This window comes from Mustela putorius, unplaced genomic scaffold, assembly GCF_011764305.1.
Source record: "Mustela putorius furo isolate JIRA1106 unplaced genomic scaffold, ASM1176430v1.1 tig00003834_pilon_pilon_pilon, whole genome shotgun sequence".
Lineage (NCBI taxonomy): Eukaryota > Metazoa > Chordata > Mammalia > Carnivora > Mustelidae > Mustela > Mustela putorius.
In genome coordinates, this window is record NW_025421987.1 from 118,753,983 (window position 1) to 118,774,653 (window position 20,671).

The 20,671-nt window shown below is 39.2% G+C and overlaps 2 protein-coding genes and 1 long non-coding RNA gene across 3 annotated transcripts in view; 2 read left to right on the top strand and 1 right to left on the bottom strand.

Annotated features, from left to right (window-relative positions):
- NR1D2 (nuclear receptor subfamily 1 group D member 2) overlaps positions 1–6,006 on the top strand; it is a 29,000-nt gene extending 22,994 nt beyond the window's left edge. Inside the window, exon 8 of the mRNA XM_004754358.3 lies at positions 2,634–6,006. Coding sequence (XP_004754415.1) covers positions 2,634–2,830 — 197 coding nt within the window. The 3' untranslated portion in view covers positions 2,831–6,006. The remainder of the gene's footprint in view (positions 1–2,633) is intronic.
- Positions 6,007–7,962: 1,956 nt separating this feature from the next.
- LOC106005991 overlaps positions 7,963–20,671 on the top strand; it is a 37,776-nt gene continuing 25,067 nt past the window's right edge. The window contains exons 1-2 of the long non-coding RNA XR_001179777.2: positions 7,963–9,394; positions 12,545–12,639. This is a non-coding gene — a long non-coding RNA (uncharacterized LOC106005991). The remainder of the gene's footprint in view (positions 9,395–12,544; positions 12,640–20,671) is intronic.
- On the bottom strand, positions 14,990–15,905 carry LOC106005990 (40S ribosomal protein S4-like). Its single transcript, XM_045088967.1, has one exon. The coding sequence runs from the start codon at positions 15,690–15,692 to the stop codon at positions 15,096–15,098; it is 597 nt and encodes a 198-aa protein (XP_044944902.1). The 5' UTR covers positions 15,693–15,905; the 3' UTR covers positions 14,990–15,095.

A 20,671-nucleotide genomic window follows, 5' to 3' on the forward strand; every position in this document is an offset into this window, starting at 1 on the left:
AGCCTTTCTGTTACACTGCTTGTTAACAGAATAATTCTAGCTGCTAAGAGAGAGAGAAATCTAAAACACGATATTTGCCTATCCTCTTAGAAGACTCTTGATGCCATGGAGAAAAAGGGAATTATACCTGGAAGGTAGATTGTTCTTGAGATTGTGTGAAATGGCAGCAGTCATTGCAGTTGAAGATGAGGGATGGGCATATAGGTGTGAGAACAATCTGAATGTGGATTTTAGTTGTCCTATGGAGGTTTTTGTGGAAGGAATTTGACTTTCATCTTGTAGGAAGTGATTATCCACAGAAGATTTTGGTGAGATTTGGTGTTGAGCGATGAAGAACCTCTCTGAGTTTAAGGAAGTAGAGGACAGGTATATCGTGAATTAAACTATACTATAAACTATGAGGTAGGTAGTGTAGCATTTAGTACATCATTTTGAAAATCAATTTTTATTTCAGTCTGTGCATTGTATTGTTTTAATTTCTAGAGGATTATTGTTTATGATCCAGCTAGATTTTTACGTAGGTTATTTGGCCTTGAAATCATGAAATCATGGTTTTAGAAATGCAATTTTAGAAAGATTTAATGCAGTTCACATTTTTAGGTGTAGGAATCCATTTTCCTGAAGTTCTGAGTTGTAAGGAGGAAGCATAAGTCTTTCCAACAGAGTATTCACTGAAAGACTCATAATATTAGTTGTTCTAACTCAAGTATCCTTCTCTGCCTATCTAGATTATTTTGTTTGTAGGGCTCACAGTCATTCTTTTCCCAGTTGTTGGTATTGTAAATTACTGATGTGATGCAAACTAGGTATTTTTTTCTGCTCTAAGAGGTCTCTCAGGGAAGGAATTTTGGTTTGTTACGTTGACTGCTAATTCCCTAAGCACCTATCCAGTAGCCATATACATTCAGTAAGTGCTTGGTGAGGGAATTACTAAGTTGCAAGGATATTGAAGAAAACAGTTACTTGAATATTAAAGGCAGGAGAGACACTTGGAAGCATCATTGAAGGCTTTACGTAGTTTTATATGGCCATTATGATTGTATGATCAAAGTTGTATGTTAAGAGATCTTTTCTCCGTATAACAGTTTTATCTGAAAACATATGACTCTCCCAATCCAGTAGTCAGCATTCAAATTGTTTCTTTTTCCATAATAATTAGCACATAGTTCAGTAATAATCCACACTTTATTAAATGTAAGATAAACCTGTTTTCATCATTTTTTTCTGCATTTAGAGTTAATCAGACTTCCCCCTTGACTATGAAATTTTAGTCTTTGCATTGCAAGTGGCCTTTTTAGCTACCAGCTACAATGCAGAGCGTAAATACCCTTGTGAACAATGAATTAAAAAGGGTGTGAATGGCCAGAGATTTTTGCTTCCTTGGCAGTATCTTTCTTATTAATTAAAATTCCCTATACTGGGAGCCATTGAGTATTTCTTAGGCTCTACTGCCTCCTATTGTAAAGGGAAGAAATAGTCGTTGATGATGACTAAAAAAAAAAGTCCATGGGTAAACAGTATAGATTTTGCTAATTTTAAGATACTTTGCTTTATTGTTGGATTATACTAAATCATTAGTTTATTAACATTTTGTATGATGAGCTTAATAAACACAGTATGCAAAATGGAAGTGAATGCAGGTTAATGTAACTAGATAATAAAGGTACACAGTGTATTAGTTACCTCTTTACTGCGTAACAAATTACCTTAAAACTTAGTGGCTTGAAAAGATATACATTTATTATCTCACAGTTTCTGAGGATTAGGAATATGGGTATGGTTTAGATAGGTGCTTCTGGCTTGAGGTTTCTTGGGAGACTGTAGTCAGACTGTGAGTAGGGCTGTGGTTGGCTATGAAGGCTCAACTAGGGAAGGATCTGCTTCGAGGATTATTCATATGGTTGTGGTAGGAGTCCTTTCCTTGCAAGATGTTGGGCTGAGTACCTCAGTTCTTTGCTGGATGCTGGTCAGAGACCACCGTCAGTTCCTTAGCATAAGGGCTACTTCATAGGCAGCTCACAACATGGCACTTGGCATCTGGCTTTACTCAGAGGAGGTGAGTATGAGTTTGCTGAAGATGGAAGCCTTTTTTTTTTTTTTGGTAGTATTTTATTCATCAGTAGTGAGTCAGTAAGTCTAGCATACTGAAGGGGAAAGGGATACACAAGGGTGTGGATACCAGGGTGAGGGGGCCATTTTAGAGGTTGCCTGCCATACATGGTAACATACAACTGTGGATATATTCTGTATGAAGAAAAAAAATATATTTGTAAACTACACTATTTTATTTTGACAGGAGAGTTGAAATTAGTAGATGGCATCTAATTTTAAAAATTAGAACCTCTAGTTTTGTGAACAAAATACTAAATACCAAATCTTGATTTATCAAGTATACTGTGTAATGTGTCTTTTTATAATATAATAAATAGGTACAGAAATTTGCCATTGGGATTTAAATGTTGACAACTGTCTTTTGCCTTTATTCCAATATATAAAACCTTGTTGTAGACTCATTAATGAGATTGATGAAAAAGAATTTAATTTCTATTTAATGTTTTCTCTTAATTGGTATTTATATTTAATGTTTATAACGTCCTCTTATTCCTATCTGTCTATTCCTTACTCTCTGTTAGATCGATCTGGAATAGAAAACGTCAACTCTGTGGAGGCTTTGCAGGAAACTCTCATCCGCGCACTAAGGACCTTAATAATGAAAAACCATCCAAATGAGGCCTCTATTTTTACAAAACTTCTTCTAAAGTTGCCAGATCTTCGATCTTTAAACAACATGCACTCTGAGGAGCTTTTGGCCTTTAAAGTTCACCCCTAAGGCCTTTGTTTATTTAAACACGAACTGATTCATGCTAACTGTACATTTTGTGCTAAAATGCTTATTTATATGTGTATACCATATGTGGAGATAGAAAAGACCTTTAAGACAATACAAGATTGTAGGCTATCTCTGTAATTATGCAGTAGCTGTTTGGATTGAGGTTTCTTCAGCCATGGTTAGACATTGACCGCATTTCCCCTATAGACCAATCAGCTGTGTCGCACTTAAACTGGAGAAGTTACACTGAATTATAGTCACACTGAATGTTAGACTTTTTCATCTGCCAAAACCAAAAATCATTTTGATCTCCCTGTGGTATAAATATAACGCACAATCACAAGTACGTGAAGACTTAAAAATTAATCCTTCGTGGTAGAAATGCTGTTGTATGATGAAGACTTGATTTCACCACAAGACCATTTGATCTGGTAATTGGAGACATTGCAAATTAGAAGATCTTGATGTCTGTATTTTGTTCTGCCACTTATTAAACTGTACGATCCTGGGCAGGTTAGTTGGTTGTGGAAAATGAAAATTGATAGTGTTCTTAATGCCCCACCTCACAGATACTAAAAAATGTCTATAAAGCATATTTACCTCTTGGGAGATAGGCACTATGTAAATAAGATAAACTTTTTGTTATTATAATTATTCATAATAATATTCTTTCCTTATTTCTGAGAATTCATTTCACAGTCCACACCAACCTATTATTCAGGGTTCCTGCATATGTGTGGGGTATCCTCCTGGCACACATATATTCAAAGTTTATGGGTACATCAAATACATAGTATGTGTACATAATATCTGTGTGAATATAGTTATACATAAACACATTTCTTCACAATATTTTAAACTGTGAAGAACTTTTATCATACAATAAACTTAAAACAAGTGGTGTCAAAGACTCAAATTAGGTGCATTTTACCTATTGATATAACCATTGCTTTAAATGTTTAGATAGTATGTTATTGAACTTAGGCTCTATTTTTATTTAAGCAGCACTAAATGTAAAAGTACAACAGGCAGTTGAGTCCAGATTTCAAAAAATATGTATTTTGAGTTCATCTTTGTTTAAATCTTTGGTTCAGGGTACTAGATTTCTTACCTTGTACTGAGGAAAGGTTACATTGCTGCCCCTTATACACATGCTGCAGCCTAATGATAAATATTTTGATTCTTTTTGGAGAACCAATCAATGTTTTAAGAAAACTGTTTAATGTGTTGGCCCCATGTGCATATGTGTGCATGTGTGTGTATGCGTTTGTGTGCAAGTGTGTTTTGAGTCCACTTTTTTTTTCCTAGATAACACTACAGGGATTTTGTCCAATTAGATTTACTCTATAATTTGAAAAATCATTTAGTGTGTGTGACCTACAGGCTTAGAAGTGGTACAGAGACATTTCCTCCACATATCTAATATTGGGCTTTATTAAATAGAGAAAATCAGCCTCTATTTATGGCACTGGGAGAAATAACCAAAGTTGAGGATTTTATGTATGTTTTTCTGTTTCCCTGGAAAAACAGCAATTAATTGGAATTTTTTTTGAAAAGATTGCCTTCTGTATAATTTTTGGATTATATAAAACTGTAAGAATGGAAAGAGCCTGCTTTACTATACTCAGCCTGTTACTTTAATGATACATGAGCAGAATGCCTTATTTTGTAATCTTGTTTAACTTGTTGCTACTGGGACTTGAATTTCTGTGGCACTTGTTAAGTAAGTGAAAAAAAGAAGTTAAATCCTCTCATTATTAAAGAGGAAAGGTGATGGTGATGTCTGTAATACATTATAAACCATAATTGTGATTTACCTTACATAGGTAAGACTTTTATGGGATATACAGTATAGTTTTTGTGAATTCTTTACATGATAGCATTAACTTTTTATAATTTTTTTTCCTAAGATAAATGCATAGTTTTCTTCTATGGGGGATAGAAATGGCTTTTTGAAGTAATCCTGAAAACCTCAAAGATCATGTTTGTTCTTAATTTTTGCCTTTTGCCTAAGCCTCTTTATAATATGTTATCTTTAAAACAGTTACTGTCTTAGTGTGTAACCAAAACTATGTTAGTATTGCGTATACAACTTTAGTTAGGTTCAATATATACATGTATACATCTATATATAGATATGTAGGGTTGCATTTTGTCTTGTAAAATTTTATTTGAACAATTCTTCCTGTAGGTAATGGGAAACAAAATTAATAGTTCATATGCCACTTGTAGCATCTCTATATTTGAAAATAGCCCAATATTAAAACTACTAAAATTAAACCAGCAGCCTATTATAAGCACATTCTTTGATTGAGTCATTGGGTATAAACTTACTAAATGTGGAGAAGACAACCAGTTTGGGAAACTTCTGGGTCAGTGGGACACTGTTGATTAATTGATAATGTACTGTATGAATTAAGTGATGCTTTAACTCTGATTTTACATTTTAAGTTAAAATATGGGCATTATGTCAGCAAACTTAAGGGCATTATGTCAGCAAGCTAAAACATTTTTTTCCTGTGCTTTTAATGTATCTCTACATGATCTGAGAGAGGATTCAAGCTTTAGACAGATATAGCTGAGGGAAAGGGGAAGCATCTTCTTGAGTTGAAGCTTTTCCTTAGGGCAGTGGATTAATTACAGATTCAAAAAAATTAGAAGGCAATTTCAGTGGATTAAGTGTATAGCTTTTGTATCTACATTTCAAGAAATTACCATTGTAACTTGATAAGAAATGATTTATTTTATGTAAACATCATTGCAAAGCAAGGTGTAGAAGCTCAGCTAGATTTATTACTGTGCACGAGAGTAAGTACCTATCTCAATTATTCTTTTTCTTTTCCAATATAAAGTTTGCTGAATGTACAAGAAGAGTTTATCACTTAGGATATAGATTTTTTTTTAGGGGTTGGGGGGGATGGGATCTGTCAGGAAATTGCCTATAAACAAAGATTGTCTTGATTTGATTCAAAACATAAAACTTGAAGCTATTCTTGAACTAATGTGGAAAAATAAAATGGCTATTGTTTTAAAAAAGTGATAGAAATATATTGTCAAGATATGAATTAAGTTTATTTTCTACAAACTTATTGATGAGGACATGGACAATATCTTCATGTTTCTGAAAAGTAATGTGTACATGGGGGGAGGGGATAATAAATATTATTTCTAACCAAGTGTGGTTTTGGTATCTTTTTATCTCGATGTTTTTGTAAGACTCTAATTTAACTTCCTACTTTCCCCTGAGCATAGCAGTACATCTTAACCTAAATCTCTGATTCAGCGTGGTGGAATGTATATATGAAGGACTCTTTTGATTTTAGTTTGTTTAGAGAGTCCAGCAAAGGTCTTTGATGTTTTCTGGAATGACAGCTGAATCAGAGATTCAGAGACTCGCTGTATCTTGTAATCTGTCTTAGAGGGGGATGGTGAGAGAAGAACGGGGTGCTTGATCTAGCCAAGACTGAGCCTGGCTATAAACGGCATAAGATGCCTCAGCAAGACCACCACCTCCTTTCCCCTTTTCTAGGGGCTGTACCATGCCAGCAAAGTTGAAGCCATTACTTCAATCTACACTCACTACAGTTGTTACCTAGATCAGTGATATCCATTACTTTTTTTTTTTTTAAAGAATTTATTTATTTATCAGAGAAAGAGAGAGGGAGAGGGCACAAGCAGGCAGAGGCAGAGAGAAGCAGGCTCCCTGCTGAGCAAGGAGCCTGATGTGGGACTTGATTCTAGGACCCTGGAATCATGACCTGAGCGGAAGGCAGCTGCTTAACTGACTGAGCCACCCAGGCATCCCATACCCGCTACTTTTCTGTGGATGATAATTGATGTTGGGTAGGAGAAATGGGCTCCTTGATCAAATAGCTTGGAAATGCTGGGTTAACAAGGTTACTGAGATGTCTTTATGTGAGTCCCATTCTCTAATGAGCAAGTGTGTATTGTGAATTCTTTAAGGAAGTTTTCAGTAGGACATAGTCTTTTTCAAACTTCTGCCACGTAGCGCCCCCTTCTCCTTTTTTTCTGTGTTGAGCACTTGTTGGGACTCCTTGGAAGGTGTGATTTCAGGAGAAAAACATGTTAACCCACTTTGGTTGTTGGTCAGGATACTGATCATATTCTGTGGATTACTCTATAAATTTGTATTTTGTCCCTTTTTTGCACAGTATAATAAATATTAAGCTCTGAATAAATAGTTAATGAAAAAGTAGATTAAATTCCTTTTGAATTTTGGAAGTGCTGCATGTGAATAAATACAGTCAATTCATGGATCTGGTTTTAGTTTTACAAAAACTCATTTGGGCCTCTTAAAATCTGTCACATTTGCTTTTCTTAATTCTTGGTCTATCTAAAGGTTTAGCACCAACTATGGCCTGTATTCTAGTAGCCACGTTAGAGTTGCTCTTCACAATGCCAAAATTGGTGGACGAATTATAAGGACAATCTTGGAGGAACTCAACCTCTCCAGAATGCTTTCTATGGGGGCACGGTCGCAAGAACAGAAACATGGTCTCGAAATTAGCATTTCTCCTACATTGCAATAAAAATTACTAAAGAGGGTGAGACCAGTGTTTTAAAGAAGACTCAAATACCTGGGATGAAAGTGATGTTTTCAAATGTTTTTTCCCCCTCTGTTTTCCTACTGGTAACCACAGAATTGAGAATGATCTTCTGAGAAGTCTCTAAGGTAAGTTCTGTGTTTTTTCTGTTCTATAGGTTCATTTTTCTCTGAATTCTCCTTATCCATAACCCCAGCAGTTCCCTCCACCCACCCCCCTCCCCAATACTTTGTTGCTTTGCTTGTAAATTTTCATCTATCCCCCCCCCCCCACAGCCATTTCATTTCCTGTTCAGGTTCTGCAGTAAAATGCAAGTAGGGTAATTTCCAAAGTGGAAAGCACCTACACTTTCATTCTCTCTTGATCATCTTGCTCCCTACAGTTAGGCTGCTCTTTTTCTTTTCTTTAAGATTTTATTTATTTATTTGACAGAAAGATCACAGGTAGGCAGAGAGGCAGGCAGAGAGAGAGTGGGGGGGAAGCAGGCTCCCTGCTGAGCAGAGAGCCCAATGCACGGTTTGATCCCAGGACCCTGAGATCATGACCTGAGCCGAAAGCAGAGGCTTATTAACCCACTGAGCCACCCAGGTGCCCCATAGGCTGCTCTCTTTCTAAGCTGTTTTATCTAAAGGGCTTTGGAGGAATAAACTGATGCTTTAGCTACTCATTACATATTTATTGAACATACATGTATGGCTCAAGAATTTCTCTTTTTATCCAAATGCAAATGAGTTTCCTTGAAAATCCAGGGCACTAATCCAGACAGTGTTGTGGAAGTTGTGTGCACATGAAGCAAATGGCCACCATTCACAGCATCTTAAGTAGTAATTGCCAGTAAATGCTGTTCTAGCTGTGGTGTGCTGGAGCAGCTTGTAAGGTCTCTTGAGGTCTCACTGTTACACTTCCGGAAATTTATGGAGCTGGTTATTAAAACAGCCATTATTAAAAGTTAAATTACATAAACTTACATTTGAATTATATTTGAGAAGATACTTAAAACTCCTCACTTCCTAATTACATTTTACTCTTATTTATGCTTTTGAGGCTCAGTACCTTTATTTTTATGGGTATGGTAGCAATACTTTGTCATGGTGTTCCTGCACATCTCTTCTCAACTCCCTAAGTGATGGCCCATTGGTAGCTCAAAATTGGCGGCAGTAGGATTATTTATACTATGCAAAGCCGCTAATGCTATGATTCAGGCTTGATTTATTTTGCTGGTTGTCTAGCTTTAAGGAAGTGATGGAGACATTGTTAATAATACAAATTAAAGGTGTACTCTGATTTATACGTATGTAGAGTTCATACATGTGGAATTGTTTGGTGACGGGTAAGAGGAAGCTCGTTAGTCAGGATTCAGTACATAATATGAGTTTAATGTTATCCTCCAACCCCCACATAACTTTTTCTCTTATCTGTAAGAAGTGTAAGCTACTTCGAGTGATTACAAGACTAAATGAGAAGTATTTAAAAACTCTGCAGCAATGTCCTCTACAGACATGAGGTAATTGTCTTTCCTTAGGAAATGACATAAAGAGGAAGAGAAAGGAGAGTCTGGGGGTGGGGGGCGGGAGGAGTGGGCGCAGGGCCTCTGAGGAGGCTCTCCCTGGGCTGGCCTGTGTGGCTTGGCCTCTCACAGGCACGTCGGGGCTGAAGTGAGCTGGCAGTTCCCCATTTAGGCCTTTTCAGCGGGGAACTGCTCTGACAGTTGACTGTGATGACCGCAACCTTCGGATACTTCTGATTTCCAGTAACGTCTCCAGGAGAAGCTAACCAAGTGACAAAAGATGACCCGGTCCGCCTCCCATTCCCAAGCCCTCAGACCAGAATACAGTAGTTCCCCTGTCCCGCAGATGGGCTTTTTGGAGTTCCAATGACCTACCCTCAGCCTTGATTGCGCCCGGAAGCAAGAGCCCCACGCTGCGTCAGAGCGTGGCGACGTTCGCCTTACGTCATCCCACGTAGGCATTTTCTTTCTGCCGTCCTCACACGGAGAAGGGTGAGTACAGCGCCTTAAGGTGTTTTGAGAGCGGCCATTTACATAACTTCTATCACAGTATATTGTTACGTCATTCTTTTTTTATTATTGTTAATCTCGTACTGCGCCTAATTTAGAAGTTAAGCTTCATCATAGGTTTGTATGTATAGGAAAAGAAATCATGTATCTAGGCTTCGGTACTTCCGGGAATCAGGCATCCACTGGGGGTCTTGGAATGTATCCCCCTGCAGCCAGGGGGACACGGCTATGTATGAGGAAGGTCATTAGTATTCCACGGGATGCTATTATTGTTCAAGGTGTCCATCCGTCACAAGGGGCAGGGATAATGGGCTCAGTGTTCCTTCCTAGGAAAAATAATAAAAATACCCTTGGAAGGGTAGGAAGAACTTTCATGTCTGAGTTTTGGATGTTCTCACCATTTATGGAGGATTGAGGATACCTTTCTAGTTGTGATTCTGCTCTTCAGTGATCTTGAGAAGATCCCTTTATCATTGGGTTCAGCTCCCTTCTGTAAAATGAAGGAATTTAACTGTAAGCCCTCCCTCATCTCTTCCAGGGCTAACATTTGTGATATGATAGTATGTAAAACAAACAAACAAACACCCCCCCCCCCCAAACTAAACAAACACAAAAAAAGAACTAGAGAGTGGCTTTTAAAAAAGAAAAAAAAAAAGGGTGAAAAATTTGTTTTGTTGGAGGTGTGGTGAGGGGAGACAAAGAAATGTGGTTCCTGCAGCTAAAGGTTGATTGATCACACTTGCCTTACCCTGGTGTGACATTGCACCCTGCTGGCCATCTGTCCCCTCTCCTTGTGGTGTGACTCCCTGCTCCCTCGTGCCTGCCTCACTGCTAAGTGTTCACAATACCTTTAGCTCAAAGTCAGCTGTTAAGGTCAGGGACAGGAAGTATGCTGGGGGAAGAGGGGTCACTCTAGGAATTTCATGTCCCCCAAGGTTCCCAATGCCTAATGGAAGGGGCAACTGAAGCTGGACGCAGAAAGCACAAGGAAGGAACATTAGGAAGCCCTAAGACCTGTGGCAGCACTCACTGTTCAAGCTGAGCCCTTTCCTGCATGGCAGCACTTCCCAGTTTTTGATCGTTACAAAAATATAAAATTTTGTAGTTGAAGTGAAAAAGTGTAAAATTTTTTTGTAGTTGATGATTCTCTTGTCTTTTTCCTAAGTCTTTTTAATTTTATTCCAACCCTCAAGGTAGTCAGGAAAACTTTTACCATATAAAACCAAAACTTGTACCTATTGTTACTTTCTAGCGCTCTTAGCTAGCAAAATCAAAAGAATTTCATTTTGAACATCCTGACCCCTCCACCATTAACATTTTATTATACTTGTGAATTACACAGCTATCTGTCCTTCCATCTATCAGTCCTTATCTTGGCATTTTTAAAAGTGTATTTTAAAGTAAATTGCAGTCCTCAATAAACTGCCCCTTAAATTTTTTGTCTTGCATATAATTTACAAGAGTTAAATACTAATTTATACTCTGTTCTTTTGATATACAGTTTATAGATAATGAAATGTACAAGTCTTTAGGGTATATCTGCCACTTTATTTTCACAAATGCATTCTCACTGTGTAACCCAAAAACCAGTTGAGATATAGACCATTACCATGATCGTAGAAAGTTTTCTCATGCCCCTTTCTAGGCAATCCCCACCCCTCAGAGGTCATAGCTATTGTTCTGATTTTTTTCCACTATAGATTAGATTAACCTGTTCTATAACTTATATAAATGGTATCATTGCCATATATACTCTCTTGTATAAGACTTCTTCACTCAGCATAGTGTTTTTGAGATTTATCCATCATAATTTTATTATTTTTATTGCTAAACGGTATTCCTTCATATGGATATACCATAGTTTGTTTATCCTGTCAGTGGATACCTGGGTTATTTCCAGTTTTTTTTTATTATGGATAAAACAATTATGAATACTCCATTGTATTTGGTGTTATAGTATATCATGACTTGACCTTGGGGTAGAATTTGTTAGTTCTGTGAGTACAAGAAACAGCATATAGTGGAAAGCATGAAAAACAGAGCATTAAATTTAGTTCTTTCTGCTTAGAGTTCTTATAGACAAAAACAGCTCATCAGTTAGAAAATGCTTAAAGCCTATCTAAAAGGGAGTTCAGCAGTAAGGATATTTATTACTTATTTCCTGCCTAAGACTTCTGGAGGCAGGGCAATTCCAGCCTGGTTCAATAGCTCCAGATGCCATTGAAGAATCCAGGAGCTCACCTCATATACATTAGATTGGCCATTATCAAGTGAACAAACAAAAAACAAAACAAAGGAAAATAACAGGTGTTGGTGAGGGTGTGGAAAAATTCAAACAATTGTGCACTCTTGTTGGGAATGTGAAGTGGTGCAGTTTTGTGGAGAACAGTATGGTGCTTCTTTAAACAATTAAAAATAGAAAAGAAAATTTAAAATGGAATCACCATATGATCCAGCAATTCCACTTCCAGATATATATACCCAAAGGAATTGAAAGTAGGTTCTTGAAGAGAAATTTGTATATCCACATTATAGCAGCATTATTCATAATGGCCAAATGATGGAAGCAACCCAGGTGTCCACTGATGGATACGCAGCATGTGGTATGTACACAGTGACATATTATTCAAACTTAAAAAGAAAGGAAATTCTGACACATGCTACAACATAGATAAACCTTATGCTAAGTGAAATATGCCAGTCACAAAAAGAAAAATACGATGTGATTCCACTTATATGAAGTACCTAGAGTAGTCACATTCGTAGAAAATAGAGTGGAGAGAGGGGTAGTTGCTTAGGGCTGGTGGGGGAGGGGAGGAATGTTTCAGAGTTTCAGTTTTGCAAGATGAAAGAGTTTTGGAGATTTGTTGCACAATAGTGTGATGGTATTTAAACACTACAAAACTGTACACTTAAAAATTGTTAAGGTGGTAAATTTCCACGTTATATGTATTTTACTATAATTAATTAAAATAAAAAAACAACCCAGTAGCTTCTGATCCTTCTTTGTCATCTTGTGCATATTTGTAATGTTTTCTCTCATGATTACAAGATGGTGGGTGCCACTGTCAGGCATCACAGCAGAAGGAGTATGTCCAGAGAATAAGAGAGGCCATTCCTCTTGTTTTTTAGGGAGAAACTTTTCTCAGGAGGCCCAAGCAGACTTCCCCCTCTCAGCTCCTGTTGGCCAGAATGTGTATCTTGCTACAAGAGAGCTTGGAAAGCAAGTATGTACCATTTTTCGACCTCTGTAGAGAGCATCAGACTCTTCTGGAGAGAACAAGGGGTTTGGGAATGGCTTTTGGGGAACGAACCAATGATGTTATCTTGAATGGACTACTGTTAGGGAGGAAGGGTCCTTCTTTGTTAGCTCAGCATTTTTGGCCACTATAAATGATGACCAGAGCAAATCTTGGTTGATACAGGGATGATGCCCTTGGCTTACCTTTAATATAGGCAGCGTTAGGGCGAGAATACAAATGAAGAGGGGTGCCTGGGTGGCTTAGTAGGTTAAAGCCTCTGCCTTTGGCTCAGGTCATGATCCCAGGGTCCTGGGATTGAGCCCCACATCGGGCTCTCTGCTCAGCAGAAAGCCTGCTTCCCCCCCTCTCTCTTGGCCTGCCTCTCTGCCTACTTTTGATCTCTGTCAAATAAATAAATAAAATCTTAAAAAAAATACAAATGAAGACCACCAGCTTGCCCTTGTTTTTTTTCCCCACTCCTGCCTTTGTCCCCTAGTGTGAAGGACTGTTTTTTTTGGTTGTTGTTTGTTTTTTCCAGGAATTTTTGTGAGCCAGTTGACTTCATATTGGTATCTTGAAATTGGCTACCAGTGGGAATATTCATACTATGGAAATTGGTAAATACTACATATTAGGACTCTTTCCACCCCAAGTACCAATGTGCTGCTGAGCCTTTCACACAAGTTCATGGACACTCCAGCTCCCTGGTCCAAGCTCTATTCATGCCCTCTCTTTTATCATCTGTCCCTTGGGCCGAGTTTTGTGCATATTGGCAATGTGGTCTGACTGTGGGAAGTCAAGGAAGGAACCTTCTTCAGGCCTTGAAAGCAGGCCTAGAGTCATTTGGGTAGGGAATTCAGGTACTGGAGCATCATCTGGAGTGGGGTATGGATTCTGGGCATACTTGGCCTGAGGAGAGGGGCATAGCTTTAGACTTGGAACTTCTTAAATGTGACTCCAGGGCAGGGGGCCAGTAGCCTGGGTTGTAGTGTGGGCAAGAGAGGGAAATAGTTTTGTCCACTTTCCCCCATCTTCCGCCTTTGACTAAATGGAAGAAAACCCTTCCTTCCCTCATATACCTGCCTAATTTCTTGATGAAGGGAGAATTGCTGGTCTAATTTATCAGAATCCATTCATGGGCTATGTTTTAGTAGTGGACAGGGTTATTGTGTCTTAAAGTTTAGGATCTCTGCAAGATGTAGCTTTCATGATTGCAGTATATGGGGCAAGCTCACCTGTGACTGTACCTGGGTGTGAAGCTCAGGTCAGAATCGGTAAGAATCCTTTCCATTTTAGATTTAGGAAGGAGGGAGAAAGAGGCCTCTTGACTTGAATCTGTTAGGATTTGATATAATTTGTACCTCTTAGAACAGTAGTTCTCAACAGGAAGTGCTTAGAGTAGCAGCATTAGCATTACTTGAGAACTTACTAGAAATGTAGATTCTGTGGTCACTCCCCAGATCTCCTGGATCAGAAAACTCTGGGCATGGGTCCAACAGTGTCTTAATAAGTCCTCCAGGGAAGTCTGATGCAGCCAAAAGATTGAGAACCACTACTCTAGAATATAGCTTCAGCATACTCATTTGCTAGGGCTGTTATAACAGAGAGCCACAGGCCGGGTGGCAAACAACAGAAATTTACTTCTCACCCTTTTGGAGGCTGGGAGTCTGAGATCAAAGTATTGGCAGGGTTCGGTCTTTCTGATGGCCACAGGAGAAGGCTTCTCTCTCCTTGGTTGTAGATGCTTGTGTTCTTCCTGTGTCTTCACATCATCTTCCCTTTGTGCATGTCTGTGTCCAAATTTCCTCTTATAAGGACAGTATTCTGATTTAATTAGTGCTGACCCTAATGACCTTGCTTTAATTTAATGACCTCTTTATAGACCCTATCTCCAAATATGGTTACATTCTGAGGTACTGTGTGTTAGGACTAAAACATACAGATTCTTTGGAGGATGCAATTCAAACCATAATACTTGGGAAAACCAGTCATATAATTTATGTGCCAGGGTGCCTGGGTGGCTGAGTGGGTTAAGCCTCTGCCTTTGGCTCAGGTCATGATCTCAGGGTTCTGGGATCGAGTCCCACATTGGGCTCTCTGATCAGCGGGATCCTGCTTCTCCCTCTGCCTGCCTCTCTGCCTACTTGTGATCTCTCTCTCTCTCTGTCAAATAAATAAATAAAATCTTTAAAAAAACTTATGTGCCACTATGAGCTTATTAGATGTCAGAGACTGGGTCTTCCTTGTTTTTTTTTTTTTTTTTTTAGCTCCAGTTTCTTATAAGATGCCTAGTGGTTTTTTAATACATTTAAATAGACAGTGGATGGTAGGAGTTTTTGATGTTTTATTGGGGTTATAATCTTAAAACACTTTTTTTTTTTTGTGCTGTATGACCTTTAATTCGGTATAAAGAATTCCAATCACGTCACCTAGGGACCATTCTACCCACTGCTCTGTTTGGCCACCAGTCTCTTGTCTCTCTCTTCAGCAATGGTGAAGTGGATACCCTTTCCACGGGGAAGAGAAATCCATGATTTGTTGCCTTTGCCAATAACAAAAATGTTGGAGAGTCGGGTGGCAAAGCTGTTGCCATTGGCATCTTTCAGGTGAACCACATCAAACGAACCAGCGTGTGTCTCTGTGTTGGTGATCACACCAATTCTTCCCAGGTTAGCACCCCTAGTCACCATACATAGATTACCAGTGTCAAACTTGATGAAATCAGTAATCTTTCCGGTTTCCAAATCAATCTGAATGGTGTCATTGACCTTGATGAGGGGATCAGGATAGCAGATGGTGCGAGCATCGTGAGTCACCGGGTGGGGGATTCCTTTTGTCTGCACAAAGATCTTTATCACTTTGCACAACTTGTACTTGGCCTCCTTGAGTGTAATCCGATGAACAGCAAAGCAACCCTTGGTATCATAGATCAGATGGAAATTCTTTCCGGTCTTGTCAATGCTGATGACATCCATAAAACCAGCAGGGTATGTTATATCATTTCGGACCTTGCCATCAATCTTAATAAAATGCTGCATACAGATCTTTTTTACTTCATCTCCTGTTAGGGCATACTTAAGTCTGTTCCTTAAGAAAATGATGAGAGGGAGACACTCTCACAGCTTATGGGGACCAGTAGATGGGCGAGGAGCGAACACACCAGTCAGTTTATCCAGCATCCAATGCTTTGGAGCTGCTACATGCTTCAGATGTTTCTTGGGACCACGAGCCATAGCTGCGCTAGGAACAAAAAGAGCTTAAAACACTTTTTTGTATGTATATGTGAAAAGCACATGTCTCAAAGCTTATGGTCTCAGGCCTTTTTCAAGGCTATCTGATGTGAGACACTGACTGAGGTTTTTCTACCTCATGTTGCTATAGATTTTTGAGTTGCTTAATCCCGCTTCCTCCTTTTGTGTGTGTGTATAGTGGGAGCATTCTTCTGGGGCCATAGAAGACGCTTGACATCTAAACTCCCTCAGAAACTTGTTTGTTTGTTTTCTTCTTTCCTGCTTGAGAGCTTTTGAAAAGAAAAAAAAAAGGAAAAAAATTAGCCCTTCTTTAATCAAACAGAGCAAAGGATTCTAGGTATTTGTATTTGAAGAACTCAAAACCAGACTATGATAAACAGATAATTGTCGTTAAGAGGTATCCGACTTTATTTGCTAAGGATTTTCTATTGTTGCTTTTCAATTTAGTAGACAGTAGAATTACAAGTTGCCATGACAACCTATCCATTGCCCAAGTTGCTTGGGCCTTAAAGACACAGAAACCACATTTGGTTTTATTCCATAGAGCTGACATTGTTATGAAACAGAGCAAAGCAGAGTGAATGAGGAATTAGAGCAGACATCCTGCCCCCACTTCTTTCCCTTCCCTCCCCTCTTGTGGTTTCTGTGTTTACCAGGCCCCTGAATAGCCCAGTGTTAGAAATTGTATAATTTGGTCTCTGGAGTTCTTTCAAGAAAACAACCACGTTGCTGTGTCCTATGCAGTTTTGTTACCTTTGTTAGTAACAAATTATGGGTTAAGGAGGTTTGGCATATATGTAGTTAAATTCCCACTTCAGTACAAGGTTTGATGAATGATGGACGTCTGTCATTTCTGCAACTGCACTTCGTTCATTCAGGTGGGATATCAAAAGAACACTCCAAAGAAACTGAAGACTGGTTGTCCAGACATTTCCAACTTAAAGGAAGCCAGAAAAGCCTGGCAGACCCTGGGACCCATTCTTGGTTATGCCCAGAAGTAGAATTAACTGGCTAAGCTTGAGAAAACACTGGAACTCTGGCAACTTCTCTAAATGAATTTTCTCGTTCCTCTGAGCTTTGCCCATGTGCATTATGTTACAAAGCTAATTATAAAAGATCTTGAGAGCCAAGGGAAGGCTGATTCATCTGATAAGCTAATTTGAGAGCATACCTTGAGCTTGGGTTGTAGTACTTCCAGTAGGCATGATTGAGAAGTTAAAGAATAAAAAAAACCTTCCACTTGGCAGAAGTTTGCTGGCTCTGAAAGTTTAGATTTTACTCAGATGTATTTATTTTCAATCTTGCTTAATTTCTTTTCAGGCTGTAGGCCATTATTCAGTGTGATGCTGATTTTTTATGGCTACCTTTTAAAAAATTTTTTAAAAAAATTAATTATTTTTTGGCAGGGTTGGGGAGAGAGAGAGAGGGAGAGAGAAAGAGAGAAAGAGGAGAGAGGCAGAGGAAGAAGGGGAGAGAATATCTTAAGCAGGCTCCATGCCCAGCACAGAGCCCAGTGTGGGGCTCAGTTTCACAACCTTGAGATCCTGACCTGAACCAAAATCAAGAGTTGAACACTTCACTGACTGACCCACCCAAGTGCCCTTTTATGACTCCTTTTAAGGGACCAAGGAGGAATCTCCTTTTTTTGCTGTAGAAAGTACTTTATTTCATGGGGAAAGTGGGATCCATTAATGAAACAGTTACCCACCCAGGTACTGGAGCAGTTTTGGCTTTACCCTAGGACTTCTTTGAGCACCCAGGGTAATCCCAGACCTTCCCAGTTAACCACATTTCTGTTATGGTTTATAATAATTGCAGGAATTTAAACTGGGGAGGTCACCGGTTGCAACAGTTCCCAGACTTCTCTAATCAGGACACACGTAATGGGTGTTTTAGTTTGGGTCTCCAAAAGCAGACTGGAGGACAGGAAGTCAGGTGCTGGAATTGATGCCAGAAAGCAAAGATGAGGGAGGGAGTGCTGGAGGGAGAAGGGAGGAAAGCCAGTACAGAGGGTATTAATGAGCTGGAGGCTGCTTAGGCCAAGTGGCTCTCTGTCAAAAAAGTCACCTGACTTTACCTCAGAACTGGCCTGCCAAGGGATAAGGAAGTTGAGTATTTATCCACTGACTCTGTTATTGGTTGAGGGTTGCCTCTGAGGGCTTAGCTCCTTCTTACACAGAGAAAAAGCTCTTGGGCTGAGAAACAAAGACCGGGTCCCCTGCAGTTGCCACTGTCAACAATCACAGGAAATGTTATCTGCAGTTGTAGGTGACTTCAGACATGGGCCAGGGCAGCAGTAGCGTCAGTCTTACTTTTTGTGAGTATCCATGGTAATTATGGTGGTTTTAAAATCTCATCTACAAATTCTTGACACACTTCCCATTCAGAGATGGGAATCTATTGCTTTTTTCTCTTGAATATAGGTAGGCTTGGGAGTGCTTTGACCAACAGGATATGATAAAAGTGATCTATGTGACTTCGAAGGTTAGGTCATAAAAAGCCATGCGGATTCCACCTTTGTTGCTGGGACTTGCATTTGGAGCTTTGATCTGCTATGTGAGATTGCCATGGTGCAGAGGCCATGTGTTGTCAGCAGCCCCAGCTGAGTTCCCAGGCAATGGCTTCCAATCAGTTACCAGCCACGTGAGTGAACCATCTAGGATGTCTAGCTTAGTTGAACCTTCAGATATCTGCAGCCTCGGCCAATATCTGACTGCAACCCCCCAGGGAGAACTGTCCAGTCAAGCGCTTTCTGAATTCCTAACTCACAGAATCTATGAGGAAAAGAAAATGATTGTTTTACACTTTCACATTTGAACTACTTTGTTATGCAATAATAGTAACTAGAGCACTTACCAGGAAACTGGAGGTATCGAGGAAATTCTCACATAACACCTTTTGCTGTTTTTCAGAGAAGTCACTGGAAGCTCAGGGAGGTAAAAATATCCACCTGAGCTCACATTAGCATATTTCCCCCCAGCTGTGCTGTTAGCAGTTCCCCATCTGCTGTCTGGGGATGCTGCAGCACTGGGAGATAGTATTCGGAAAGGGCTTTGTGAAGAGTCTGTTAGTAACTTGCACCCATACTGTGCCTTCTCTTTCCTTACTTTGGAATTCTCCAGTGTTACCCTATTCTATTCAGTTGCAAGATTGTACTAACTGCTGCTTCATAGACAAGACTTTCATTCTCTTTATCCAAAGCAGTTAGAATCAAGGACAAAGGAAAGAAGGGGAATGATTTGTCTAACTAATCTGGAAATCTTTCCATCTTGTGAATACTAAATTTGGACAAAATGTCTTAAGAACTTGATATGTCAGGGGTGCCTGGATGGCTCAGTTGGTTAAGCATTTGCCTTTGGCTCAGGTTATGATCCCAGGGTCCTGGGATTAGGCCCCACATTAGGCTCCCTCCTCAGCAGGAAGCCTGCTTCTCCTTTTCCCTCTGCCTGTGCGTGCTCTCTTTCTCCTTCTCCCTTTGCCTGTGCATGCTCTCTTTCTCAAATAAATAAATACAATCTGAAAAAAAGAAAAAAGAACTTGATGTTCCAGTCAAGAGTATGGTTTACAAATTTTGGGACTCTTTGAGGGCCTGGGAGAAGAAAGTCCTCTGAAATTTTAGCCTTAGAATCATATGAACCTTGAAATAACTCCTATAAAAGAGAATGTCAGTGTTGTACAGTATAATACACTGTAATGAATGGAGTGTAAATACATTCCACAGCACATGGATTCCAGTTTCCTCGATAATACACTTGGATTTAGAAATGAAGGAGAAAAGCCTTAAGAAAATATGATTCTGAAGGGGCACCTGGGTGGCTCAGTGGGTTAAAGAAAATATAATTCTGGTTTTTTAAATATGTAATATTAGTTAAAAAGAATTTCAAAACTCTAAACTGTTCCTTACACCAGATGAACCCAAACTCCTATCATATTTATCCATTTGTAGTTCAAACACCTAGACTGCTTTATTACTTGCTGTTGATAATAATCAACCTGAAGTTGATAATAGTCCTTCTTTTTGTCAAGGAGAATAAAAATTTTGAGATAAAAAATGGTTGGTCTGGGGCGCCTGGGTGGCTCGGTGGGTTGGGGCCTCTGCCTTCGGCTTGGGTCATGATCCCAGGGGCCTGGGATCGAGCCCCGAGTCGGGCTCTCTGCTCAGCAGGGAGCCTGCTTCCTCCTCTCTCTGCCTGCCTCTCTGCCTACTTGTGGTCTCTGTCTGTCAAATAAACAAATAAAATCTAAAAAAAAAAAAAAAAAAGGTCGGTCTGATGGTTTTCCCTGACTCTGTGTGAGTCATAGAGATTGTGTGGCTGGGTTTCAGAGACTGACTATTAAAATGGTCCCAAAAAAATTTAACTGAGAAGTGATCAATTCAGAGACTGCATATAGATAAATCTTTGTCATAGGTTCTAAAGCTACCGGACCTCAACTTTCCTTAGGATCCCTGAGATGCAGCCTTATATCTTCTGTTTACAGAACACTGTAATCAGTGTTGGGACTAATTTAGGTTTTAGGCACAGTAAGGAGAACTGCTGGAGAAATGTGCTTGCAAAGTTTTCAGGGCATTCTCTAACTTAAAAAACTAAATATTGTAAATTGATTGTAAGTAGAGTGTGCATACGTGTGTGCTTATTTATATATACTTGCCTCATTGTCAAATAGAAGTTAGCTTGTTCCTTTATCCTGTGTAGTTCTATGAACTAGAAATTACAACTAAAGACTTGATTAGATGCGAGTTAATTATTTATGGCTACAATGCACTA